The sequence below is a fragment of the Athene cunicularia genome, assembly GCF_003259725.1.
Source record: "Athene cunicularia isolate RWA chromosome 5 unlocalized genomic scaffold, athCun1 chr5_part1, whole genome shotgun sequence".
Classification (NCBI taxonomy): Eukaryota; Metazoa; Chordata; class Aves; order Strigiformes; family Strigidae; genus Athene; species Athene cunicularia.
The window spans coordinates 25997859-26011692 of NW_020799101.1; the positions used below are offsets into that span (position 1 = coordinate 25997859).

General features: G+C 39.1%; 1 protein-coding gene across 1 annotated transcript in view; it reads right to left on the bottom strand.

The window, feature by feature from the left end:
- The window catches only part of LIN52 (lin-52 DREAM MuvB core complex component), a 46069-nt gene that overhangs the window by 30692 nt on the left and 1543 nt on the right, over positions 1-13834 (bottom strand). The window contains exons 3-6 of the mRNA XM_026849281.1: positions 13689-13827; positions 13543-13580; positions 13000-13066; positions 11896-11979 (exon numbers count right to left, since the gene is read on the bottom strand). Coding sequence (XP_026705082.1) covers positions 11896-11979; positions 13000-13066; positions 13543-13580; positions 13689-13827 — 328 coding nt within the window. The remainder of the gene's footprint in view (positions 1-11895; positions 11980-12999; positions 13067-13542; positions 13581-13688; positions 13828-13834) is intronic.

Sequence of the window (13834 nt, forward strand, 5' to 3'; positions counted from 1 at the left end):
TATTTAATAAAGGCTTTATATGCTGGGTTTTTTTTTTTAAATCTGTGATTTTTCCAGTTTCTTGTCAAAGAATGTTAACATGAACTCTACCTTACAGTTGGGGAAATATGGAGGGACATGTGAGAAGTCAAACTGACAAAGCAGAACAGTGGTAGTGCCAGAAACTGAACCAAGGTCTCCAAAGTCACACCCTAGTGCAATTTTCACTAGGTCAGCTGCTGCTCTGCAGATAGGTCCAGCTACCCATACTGTGGAAGAAAATTCTCTCTTCACTCCTGCATTTTAGACAGAGGTGATACAGGGATAATCTTTCCAATAATTGTAAATACAGAGCAAGTGTTCTATTAACACAGAAGTAGAAAAGTTTTAATTGGCTAAAGATACAGATGGTAAAAGAATTTTCAATAAATACAGACCAGTTGCAAAGGTTTGAGAGTCCCTGCCAGAGAACCTCCTGAGATTTGTTTGGCATTTTTGTGTTTTTAAACCGTAATGGAAAAATGCACATAACCTTATGCTTGATCAAACTTTTCTCCATCCTCAATTCCTCCACTGACAGTAGTCTACAAGTTATCTTGTCAGAATGAGAGTAGCAAAAAATAGGCTCCTGACAGTGTAATGTAAGAACATTTTGTTTGTAGTCATGTTTCTTTCTGTACCAAGCATGTGGCAGGTAGAAATGCTTTAATGTGACAGGCCATTCCTTTACTTTTGTGGCTAAAAGCTCTTCAGTCAAGCCCCGTTGACCCCCTGCTTGTCTAGACAGGTGATGGTGGTTTCACTGTTCATTTCACCTGAGACACACAAGAATCTTTGCATATGTTTAGGACCATTCTCTTCCTCTGCTTAAAGAATGATACTGAATGGACTGTGTCCCCTTACACAAAACCACAGGTTCCCACCCCAAGTTGCATAGACTCATAATGCATAGCAATATTTGGAAGTCCGTTCATCATCCCTATAAACCATGAAAGCCATCACTGTGATAGAAGAATTTGTAGGTTTCTTGTTCCTAATCAGGCTGCTCACATGGAGGTAGACCATGGAGTTGCACCCAAGACCTGCTCAAAGCTGAGCCAACTGTTTGGTGCTGTGTTCAACTGAGATTGGGGAATGCAGGCTTTGAATTAACTTACTTCTAGAAAAGATCTTAGATCACAGAATCATCAAATCACTGGATGATCTGACTTGCAAGGACTCAGGAGGTTTCCTACCCAATGTAGTGTTGATGGGGTCAGACCATGTTGTTTAAGGCTTTATTCAGTCAGGTCTGGAAAGCCTCCAAGAACAGACACCACACAAACACCCTGGTGGTTGCACAACATGTGCCACTGCTTAACTGACCAGTGCTAGTACTCCAGATGCCCTCACAAAGCACAAATTACTTTTCTGAGTAGCATACAAAAAATGATGGATCAGATGAATGATTTCACAGTCTTCAAAGCAGTGCGGTCAGTTAGTCTCCATATTAATCAGATCTCTTCCTTTTCTTCCCAACTAACACTTCCGTCCCTTAACCACAGGAATTTATCTAGATCAACGTTCCCTCTGTCAACATAAACACAACAACTCTTTTCCAGAATAGATCAAACTATTGCAGCATTCCTTCCTACTATCAAACAAACTATAGGAGCCAAAGGGGACTTTCAAAAGAGTCATTTTTAGAAAGGAATACCAGGGTATAACACAAATGTTTTGTGTGGGGTTTTTTTGTTTTTTTCTTTTTTTGGTTTGGGTTTTATTTTGTTTTAATAAAGTAATACATCCTGGCTGAAGTACCTTTCAGAGGCAACCTTTATTTTAACAAAATCAGATCCACAAAGTATGGGGACATAGATAAGGAAAGGAGGAATATGAGAGAAAAGGCAAAAAAGACATGTTTCAATAAAGATCATGTAAAAAGCATCTCACAGTAACTCAGCTTTTATTTAGAATGTTGCTGTTGCATTGAGCATCACTCATCACTAAGATCATGACTCACTAAGCGCTTAAAACAGCAGTTTTAAGAGAACAGTTATATGCCAGCTATTGGGTCATTAAGCACATGGTCCTTATATATAATTTTGGAAAAGTTACCAGAGCTAGATGGACGCTAACACTCGAAAAGTACACCTTTAGATTTCCAACATCAGGCTCCAGAATTAACAAGCAATCAGTGGCAGATATCATCTTAGCATTTCTAACACTCCTACATCTATGCACATTTAAAAGCTATCTACACAATCACAGTGTACATTGTTTATGATAATCTCCCTTCCATAAAAAGGGTCCAGCAGCCTTAGAAAAATGCAATCATATGCAATTGGGGGTCTTAATGCATATTCGACATAATGGAAACTTGTGTTTTTACAGTCACTTCGAATATTTAAAAATAATTCTGTGAGAAAATAATTACCTTCTTAATGTGACAAAAAATTAGTAAGTCACAGTCAAAAAAAAAAAAAAAAAATTTGACATACACAAATATCAACAACAGACAAACAGAAAATAAAAGCAAAGAGAAACTGCAGAAGTTTGAACTTTTGACACATTTAGGAGAGTTTTCGAGATTTTCCCCCCCCCCCTTTCTCAAACCCCAACAGTATACACCTCATTCTGCAGCAGAGTCATCAATGCCTGGAGACTTGGATGCTGTATTAGTGCTCGCCATCGAAATCCACAATAGCACTTTCCCCTCAGAGTAAGGGAGGGGGAAGAAGGTGAAGATGCAGAAATTTCTTGAAGCTTAGAGAAATATTTATTCTACTTCACCAGCAGACAGAGAACACCCTAAGGATTCATGCAGTATTTTTTCCATATATGACAGTTACCTAGATACAGCATTTGTTTTATGGTAAGAATGCACAATTTATGCATATGGGTAGTATCACATTTGATACCATCAGTAGACTGCTATCTCTATGATTTTGTATTTAACAACAGTTTGGACCTGCTTTTTTTTTTGTCTGCACATGGATGGCAACTCAACCACACACCCACATATTTAAAAAAAACAATAGCAGCTAAGGTCCAGGCTCAATTTCCATCCTCACCATCACAACCTAATCTCCTGGCAAGTTAATGCAAATCAAAGCGAACACTTCTCTGACACTGGTAGCAAAGCGTGTTCCTCTCCCAAGAGAGACCTGTAAAACAGGACAGTCACTGACAGCAGTACAATTACTGACACAGATACAGACTTTATGGACATGTTTATCTCTGCTGTAAATCCACACTCTCTCTCCACTCCGATTCATGAGTCATAAAGAAATTGCAGATAATGAAAAAGTTGGAGAAATTTACAGCGTGTCGGAAACCTCAGACAGCCAGAAGAAATTAAAGAGCTGACTGAGGATAAATCACACAGGTACAATTAAAACTTCCTATACCTTCTTCACTTCCAAACTGGGGCACAAGCCAATGGAGATGATGAAAAGTTGAGGTCATGACTCCTCTCACTGTAATCATTTCTTAACTACCTACATGTCAAAATTAGCCAATTCACAGATCATGTATGAATGGCAGTTTCAAGCCAGCATTCTGATGTCTCGCTCTTCCAGTGGGAGCTGCCCTGGAAGAATCCTGCTTGTAAATAAGCCACCCAGTGAACAGTATAAGGAAAGGTGATTTCCTCGTCCCTCTGTAGATGCAGAGTATCTCTTACTATAGTGCTGTGCATTAAAATGAAGAAGCAGATCTACAGTGTGGGAGGAAGCTATAAAGAGAATCAGAAGAAAGGCCAAGGTTTCACATGGAAATCATAGCAGCTTGGACATCACAGTGACAGGGCCATATAAACACCTTAACAGACAATGTAAGCTATCTTTTCACCTCTCTGAAACAGTCAAATAAGGACCAAGAATTACTATGAATGTAAACTGAAAACAGCCTCCATATTTTTTCCTATGAAGGAAAACAAAAACCACCATTTCACCTGATTGTGTGAAGCTCCTGAAAAACTCTGTGATCATCTCCTAACCCACAAATGAACCATCCAAAATGTGAGACTTTTCCTGGGAGAAGTCTACTAACTCTGCTAAGTAAATCCTTAAGCTAACTGCATATTACAGAAATCCAGTGTCCAAAGAGCGTAATTTTGTTGTCCGGCTATAAAAGTCTGGCTTCAAGCTTTGAAGCACATGAAGTATACTATTTCACATAAAGTCCTTGCCAAACACAGTACTAAATAACAAAATAAGGGAGAAATATGCTTTCAGGCAAAACTGAAACATGATGAAGATTCATTCAGCAAGGCAGGGAATGTAGAAACTAACCAAGAAAAAAAAAACAACGTGCTACAAAGAAAATTCTAAGCAGAGCAGAAATAACTGAAGTACATGCACCTCAAACTGCTTCCTCCTATGCAGGACAGCTCACCTTGCAGGAGTAAATAAACTATGTATTTTAAGTTTAAGGACATAATGAGCTCTGGACTTGGCACACAATGTTCTCTTCAAAACCCAATATATTTAGAATAACATAGGTGATTCCAAAACATATTTTCTTCCTTCTCGCTTCAGATTAATACTTCTGGAGGTGCCAGCTTTTAACAAAGAAAAAGTAAGCATGCTCCTTACTCTTCTGTCAGCAGTCAAGATGTTAAGAACATTGCTATATCTTTCTAACAACTGGCACCAAGATTCCTGCTGTGGGATCTAGATTTGGGTCCACATCATGTGATCCTTTCACTTTATTTCCTCCTTCCTTCTCCTAAAGTCAGTTCTCTCCTCCAGCTCCACCACAACACTTTAAGTAGTCTGTTTGTCCAAGGAAATAAGGAAAGAGTTCATGTTCAGGAAAGAGTCTGCTCTTCTACATAGATTCCAAAACCTCATTTTGGCTAACATGACACCATAAGAATTCAGTTTACTTTTTCATGCAGCTTCCCAGACTAGAGAGCGGACACAGAATTTTTACTAAAATGGACCAATGAGAGGTTTCAGAAGATGCCATGGGACAGACACCCCACCAGCACCCTGAATAATAAAACAATCTTTACTCACCTGTTGATATGTTGATTTCCTAAACTGTAAGAATCTGAAACATTTATTACAAACAAGTGTACACACAGACCAAAAAAGGCACTAAGCAACTAGAAAACACACTAGGCAACTGTAGTGCAGGAAGTGGGAGCATGTTCATAAATGTAAAGTAAGGCTTCTGAGCTTAAAAAGCCTCTGGTTGATTGACTCATGACTAAAGAAAAAGTGGTTATAGTCAGGAAGTATTTTTATCTGACCAATTACATCACTGATACAAGCCTGCTTGTGTACAAAGGCCAGGTGTTTCGCCTGGAATCTATACACTGCATGTTGGTACTACATGTAGACACTCCTAGAAAAGACAATCCGTTACACAAAAGGAAGGAGATGTTTCAGCAAAAGGATACACTGTCCTCCCTCCTTTCCTTATTTCCTTACTTTGACTCTAATTCAACTTAAACAGAGTTCATTTAATAACTGTCATGCTGTGTTTTTTAGTTTGATAATACAAGTTCAGTCCACCAAAGATGGAGACCCTGATTTAAACATACCCTACCTACGATCAGCATCAAAAAAGGAAAAATAAAATTAAAAAACTCCAACCAACTCAAATGAGTTCACATTCAACCATGTAGGGAAGAGCTATCCTAGCTCTAAAATCATCCATGTAGACAATAGCCTGCAAGGAACACAAGCAGAACTAACTATACATGTTTCAAAATATGCTACAGTTAAATCCTGCTGAAGGGAAAAGATGAACTTGCAGGCAAGAGATCAATGTATACAGCATTTATCTGAGAGAAATGAAAAACTGAAGACTACCAATCTGAGAAAGAGTGGTGATCTGTAAATAGCTCGGAGTTCAGAAGGGACCCTTTATGATTATCCAGAAATTTCAGAGGCTACTTACTGAGGCTACAGAGGACTACAATTCACAACCAAGGACTGTTTAACTTGGGAGTAAGGTACCTGTTTCCTCATTCATGTGCCCATCTGTCTCTTGCAGTCTCTGGAAGGGTCTCTCCATTACAGGGACACCTCAGTGATTTCTGGTAGTGGTTGCTTAACTACCATGCAGTTTAGCCTATTACTAAAATAAATAAATAAACAAAAAATCCCCACTGTCAAACAAAAGGTCCTTCCAACACACCACCCTGACTCTGATGTGCTGATGGCAAATGCCTATAGAAGATTGTAAGAGCAGGGAAGCACATAGCTGTACCTGCCTAGTAACCTCTCCCAGCTTTCTGTATCTGCAAGTTTTCCAAGCCACTGGTGACTTCTCTGTGGTCAGACACCCTTGATGGATTTATCTTCCAATAATTTGTCTAATTTATTGAGCGATATAAACTCTGTGCCCACAACCTCCAGCAGCAATGAGTTCTGACTTTAATGCACAGCACAAGTACCTCCTTGTATCTGTCCTGACGTGCTATTTTATTCTCTCTGGCTCCTGTACTATGAGAAGTGAAGAGTCATTCCCTACTCACACCTTCTCTGCATTAATTGGTTTTACAGATCTTTTTCACATATTACACCAGTTGTCTCTCTCCAGGCTAAAAACTCCTAGTCATTTACTCATTCTTCGTATTAAGGAAAACTATCATTGACCGATTAAACCCTGGCTGACTTTTCCTTTATCACTCTGTGGTGCTACAAGATGGCCAACTTTTTGCAGTTCACCTGACATCTCCTAGTTCATCCAAATCTAATTCTTGGGCCCATGATGGCTAGCATCACATAGTTCTTCCACTGTACCCTTGGTATTTAATTTGCTTGAATACATACAGAAAATAAATCATCATTACAAAGAAAATAGGAGCAGAGTTGCTACAGTCCAGTGAAAACTAGGGCACACAAAACCACAGAGGACTTGGGAGACTTGGTTGAACGTGGTCACTAACTGTCTCATTGCTCTTGAAAGAGTGTGAGGATTTGACATGAGATAATACAGTTATTCACACTCCTAATTTTACAGGAGGCAAAGCGCAAAACAGCTTCAACTCCAAAGTAAAATTTAACATGAGAGAACACTAGGAAAAATCATTGATAGGGAAATTATAAATGGTATTCACATCTGTGGGTTCAGTTATCCCACATTTTCTAATATTTAATGCCAATACTACACAAAAGCACTACTACCTCCACAAACATTAGGACTTAAAAAGAATACACTTTTCAGGAAGTCTTGCAGTAGTGATATCACTGAAGTTGTAATGCGATAGCATAGCAGCCAGATAACCTCTCTGAAATCAGATTTTATAAACATGGCTGTGATACCAGGTGGGTGTGTGTGTGTGTATATATATATATATATATATATATATATATACACACACATACACACACACACACATTTTAGGACTTCTGAATCAGTATAGCAGGTGTTATCTGAAAAATGTCAGATTCACAGGGAAGCAATAGCAGGGCCTTCAGAAAGTCCCTGAACAACCACATTCCTTCAGTGACATGAAGCTTTCCTGCTTCCCATTCTTACCTATCTGTTACTTTTACCATTGGTTTGTTCCAATGTTTAGAAAAAAAACTACTTTTACCTTTTAATTTTTTTTAGGAAAAACATATTTTGCTCTGTGTATGTAGTTCTCAGATACACATCTCCATATGCCTATATTCAAAAGGATGACAGAGCAGATCTTTAAAAATAACTGCAATAAATAATAATAAAAATATCTTAACACCAAGTTAAGTTTGCTTACTAGAAATGTGTGCACTTCCCAGAGCTGTAATAGGCCACATAAGGGAAAACCAGCTATGTATCTAAATTTGCAGTTATTTACACAAATTGTTTGAAACTTGCTGCTTTGTGGGCCACAAATATTGAGTCAGGATCTGTGACTGGGTTCCCAGATTAAGAACTACCTCCCTCTTGCTTGCCACATTAGCTGGGGTCTCGTCATTCTGTGGTGCTCACTACCCTGCTCCAAGCAAAGCTGGAGGGACACAGCAGTGGGGAAAAGCCCATAACAAGGCAGTATGCCTGTAATTTTTTTGCCAGACTTCTACCAACAGCAGAGATGAGACTGGCTGCAGCTAACGTTCAGCAGTGATACTATGCCTCCCAAAGTCAACCTAACTACGAGAACAATTAAAAGTATGTGTGTTCATCGGGCCCTGTTCGTCCTCCCACCCTTACAATATCCACATTAACAGGGACAGCAAAATCCACACATAAAAATGGTTTCAGTGTGTTCTAACCAATAAAATAACTCAATAGAAGGAAAATAGAAGCTCTAATGAGAGAGCTGAAGCACAAAGAGAAAAGCAGTAACAAGCAAGAGGACGAGGTAGAATTTTACATAGCTTAAAAAGGAGGTAGGGAAATACAGGCTGCGACCTCAGAAAAGGTGTTGAAAAATAATTTATTTTTAAGAGATTTTATTATTATTGATACCAGGTCCTGAGCTTGGAACCTTCTGGAGAACTCCAGAACCACCTTGTAGCAAAGAACAAATACACGAACCAGAGACCCAAGGATAGCCTATCCTTTAGGAGGAGAATAAAAATTTAGAAATTAATCATTGGTTCATGCTACAAAAAATCCTGCTTCATTCAAGGAAGGTTATCCTTTAGGTGAATTCTGTGCTAACGAAGTGAAGAATATTCTGCAACTAACAGACATGAGTGAGCAAGAATCCACCTACTAGCATGCTAGGAGGAAAGCTGAAGAACAGATTCTACAAGATCACCTTGGAGATCCTTTTTGATCCACAAGAAAGATCTTCAACATAAATTATCAGCAAATTAAATGGCGCAAATAAGAAATTCTGATTAAAGGAAGATAACCCATCTTCTACTGGCAGTTTAATGGCCTGCACCTTAGTAAAAGGGAAATGAAAGTACAAGAGATCACACAGCCAGAAGTCAGAAATATTTCTTTTTTTAAAAAGCAATGTGCTCACTTACTCATTTCATTAAAAAAAATTACAAGGGTGCAAAATATTTGCCAAACAGAAGTCTTTTTAAAAGGTAAAACGCCACCAAAAATAACCAACTTATCTTGTCTGAGCAGGAATTTAATGTATTAGGTACTACTGAAGCTAGAAGAATCAGATACATGGCTGGACAGATCACCAGTTACCTTACTCAGGTAGAAGTAACTGAACCCTCAGACAAGGAGGAGGAAACCAGCATTATCAAAAATAGTATTACCATTTTCAGTTATCAAAGGTCTCCTTTGGCATTATCATGCCACACACTCAAGAGACTGATGCACTATCAGATAAAGTTATTACAGTCTAAACAAGTATGTGCTATATGCTTGGAAATCATAACAGAGGGTAAGAAGCCTGACTCCTCAGATGCCCATGTAAACTATCAGGGGAAACTCTGTTAGCATTATTGCAGCCTGAATGACATTCATGGTATCTCAGACAGTACTCTAACAGTAAAAGTCACCTCTGAAGCTTCTAGTCAACTGTTTTGTGAACTTACTGTTACAATCCAAGCAGGTCAAGTCTACTCAGTTTTATCCAATAAAAAAAAAAAACAACAACTTTCACAGAACTCTGAACTAATTGAAATGATTATATGACATAAGAATATGCAGCTTAAAGTGCAGACCAGTGAAGTAGCAGTGACTGTAAAACTGGATACTTTTAAAAGCAGAGGACAACTGTAAATCAAACCAGATGTCAAACAAGCTGGAAAGAAAATGTAAATTTTATATTAACAATTTCTTTTGATTCACAGAAGCCATGCGGCATTCAACAAAATAGGGTTACGGAAAGTAAAGGCAACCCTATGGGGAAAAAAGAGGGGAGAAAGTTAGTTATAAAGAACATATATCTCTGAGAAGTGAGCAACCAAAGGAGGAACTGAGAAATCCATGGCCAAAAATTTAGAGACATCAGGAATTATATATAAGAATATGGAATCCAGATAATAGTATTCAACCATTCCTAGATGAAAGCAGCAAAGATGGACAACTCATTCAACACATTTGCTCCAAATTTGTCAAGATAGCCCACTCATACAGACAAAATAGTAAGACAGTTCAGATGAATTTAAGAAACAACGCATGTAATTCAGTAATTATTAATGTATCAAACTACATCACGTCAAATCAATTGTTCAGATTTCAATTTTAGTTGTTGAAGCAGTCGAATAAACTTTTCAAAAGGTACCCAGTCCCACATGTCATTTTGCCTGATGAACTCTAATGCAAAATTAATATGAAATGTGCTGTGAACTGGTTCAGTAACAGACCTCACAACATAACTACCAAGTCACTCAACAGATAGGGTCCGGTTTCATGAAAAAGCAGCAAGACTTCTATGGGAAGCCTCATGCTGCCATCTAGAGGAGACCGGTCGGCAGCGGTTTTAATCCTGGTTTTGATAGCCAGTTTCAATCAACAGTCAGAGAGGAGACTGTAAGTTTCAATATACAAAGATATAATCGAATCTAACACCTCTGGACCAAAACCCCCAGTCCCTTAACTTTAATGAACAGGTCTTTTGGATTTTTCTTCTTGTTCTCTCACATAACGTCTGTAAGAGAAAACAACTTAAGAACAGGATTAGGAAAATAAGTCCCAAGAAACTCTATGCATCTAATTTTTGGTGAAAAAATTTCCTAAGATAAATGTATATTGTGACACACAAAGCATTCAATGTGTTATAGCCTAAATAAAGACTGACTTCAGTGATAAGAAGTTACAAACATGGAGAGCTTTCATAAAGCTTGAAAATTCAAGATTTCAGTTACTATGGACTAAAGGTTATAACTGTTGGATCTCAGGTATTTCACTGTTGTCTTCTTTCCGTATTTATTTCTTCTCAGTAAAAATAAATGGAAATGCATGCAACAAACATTGCTGAGGAAACAACCACCTTGTTATCTTTAGTGTAACTCAGGCTTTGCTTAAGCTCCATTTAGCATGACAAAGCTGTCTCACATATAAGCTTACAGTTTAACTGAGAAAGCCAATCATCAGCCAAGTTTTGACTCAGTTTTACACTGTTATACTTTTAACTTCTACTCCACTAAATGCTTTACACAATCTTAGCAGATGTTAGCACTGGAAGCAAAATAAACTTGCACAGAGTGTGTTAAAATAGGCTTAATGATCTGTTAATAAGAAAGCATTAGGATATCCTAGGTTTACAGTTAGAAAGACTCTGTAAAGATCTATTACAGCTTTTTGTTATCCAGTGAAAGGAAGGTAAAAGTAAGTTCTAAAACTTTTGGTGCTTTGTGTAGCCCAAGTGTAACTGCAACTAAGGCCTATGCTAGAGCAAAATTAAGCAGAAAAAAAAAAAAGCATCAGTATGTACAAGTAGCATTTAAAAGAAACACAATACTCTTGAAATCCTCGAAGTGGAACAACCCGTTAACAACACCATCCTAAACGTGCTGATGAAAGCAGCTCCTTCTTCAAAAGAATGATAAAAATTGGCTGTTTATAAGCGGGATGAAGGTCAACTTTAGTACTCAATGGCATCACCTCCTGCCACAAGTGCAGAAAAAAATAGCAGCTACAGAAGCAGAAAACAGCATGAACACTAAGTGATAGGAGAATCCTACACACAAGTGAGAGTTCCACTGTGGAGGCAGTGCACAAAGTTTGACAGAAGTAGTGCTACAAGCATTCTGAGAAATAGCCTTAGTAAATTAAGCAAAGTGACCTGATTTATCTAAGGCAAAGTTAAGTCAGGAATAGAAGTCTATGTGCCACTAGGCAACACCAGACTGACATATGACCTCTTGTTACTTCTGCTAAGATGTTTCCCTCATGCAGGTAGGTTGTAAGTTGGAGACGTAAGCTCATCCTGTTTTGGAAGGTTACTAACTGTGACTGTCAGACACTTGAAATGTACTAACACGCTTTTCCAGCTACAAATGTACCATGCACACATGCCTTAGTGGGAAGATTTGCAATGCGGTCAGTCACATCTCTGTATACAGCACTTACATTCATCCAGTCCCAGCTGGTAAGCCAGGTTCTGCAGGCCACGAACTTTTTCCATCAAGTTAGCTGTAGTGAGGCTCCCCAACTCTAAGAGAGAAAAGCATGAATTTTAACACTATAGCCCTCTCGTGACAGTTTACCTGTTTACTACTACACAGAGCACTGTCAAGTCATACTTCCAACAAGGTCCATTTCCAGGGAACGGAGTATGTTCAAAATTCAAGCCAATGCCACCCCTGATTTTAAAATACTGAGAAAAGACCAGCATTCTCTACTGAAAGAGACAGCCACAGATCTGGTTCATACTGTTATCTGCCGCCACTGCAATAAGCAATTTGCCCCATATTTTGGAAGTTCTTGTAAGTTCATATTGCTACATAAACAAGCTACAAGAGAGCACGTGAGGGAACGGACTCACTATATATTAATAATGTGTGCTTAAGAACATTTCTTGCAGCAAAGTTGATTTGTGCCATTTTCACTTTGTAACAGTTTATCTGGAATTCACAGGAGAGGCAGAGCATGCTCAAGGATGTTTACTGCAAACTAACAGCTGTAACATGCAGCAAATCTACATGCTAACTAGCCCTCCTGTAACTTGTTCATACAGCCCTACTGTTCAACTAGAGATCTTGGATCTGTGAGTGAAGACACATGCATAGAGCACCTCTGAACAAGCTAGTCAACAAGTCTAAGCTGCTCACCAAGTTCTATCAGCTGAGACCCACCAAAAATTCATGCCGCTTCTCAAAATACAGGACACACCCACTATACTTAAGCAGTGAGAGACTAATGAGCAAGGTAACTGAAATAGATGTAACATTACACTGCTTCAACTAGTTCTTGCATGCTTGTTTTGAAAAATCAGCCTGCCACTAACATCTGGATATTCTCCTGGAGATAACCAGATTAATGAAAAATGCGTATCATTAACAAGATAAAGAGACTCCTGAGCTGGAGATTCTACAAATGTGAAGGCCAGAGATCGGAGGCCACAGGGCTGCCTCCAGAACATTTAAAGAACAAGTGTTTTAAGCCATTTAACTGCATGCTGAATTCCCATCTGCTTTGGCAACCTTACTTCCTACCCATAATGTCCATACTCACCCTTTAACATATCAATATCATCATTTTCTAATTCAGCCATCCACTTGGGAGGAGAACTTGTAATAGGCTGTTTTGAAAAAAATAAAAGTTCATACTCACACAAGTGCATTTCTAGAGTTATACAAAAAAGTCTGATCTCGGATTGAAAACTAGTTACACTGACAGCAAAATATTAATTCTGGGTGCTCTGTAGAGATATTTTTACATTTAATCTTCGTCTTCTACCTTTCCCAGGACTTTTTAGTTAAAAATGACACACTACCACCCACAACCCAAAGTCGGTATAAAAAATGGGGTTTCCTAAAGTTTAAAACTTTTTATTTCCTCCAACTTGTAATTCTCATTCACAGTAAGCTGCATAAGGTGTATATATATATATATAAAAGAATACATTAGAAACAAAGGATTTATGCTAGCATATACTAAAGCTATAATTGAGGTACGCTTTATAGAACACAGATGTAAAGCCCACAAGAGGAAACAGCAGATCTAGCACTACGCAGGAAGAGGGGAAACGCGAAAAACAAAGCAGCGACCACTCACGCTTTTGAAGGAGGCAGCGAACTCGGCAACCCCGGGCACTGGAAAAAGAAAACGGAGGGCAGCGGAGGATGAGCGCCTCTACCGGCAGCACCCCAACCTCCCGCCCGTCCCCCAGCTGACAGCCGGCCGGGGCCCGCGGGACTTACACTGCTCGGGCCACAGATCCGGGGAGGCGCGGTCCAGCTTCTCGAAACTCAGCAGCGAGGCCTCCAGGTCGGCACCTGCAACAGAGAGGGGGTGAGGCACCGCCCAGACCTCGCCGGCAGAACGCGGAGCAAAGCGGCAGCGCCGC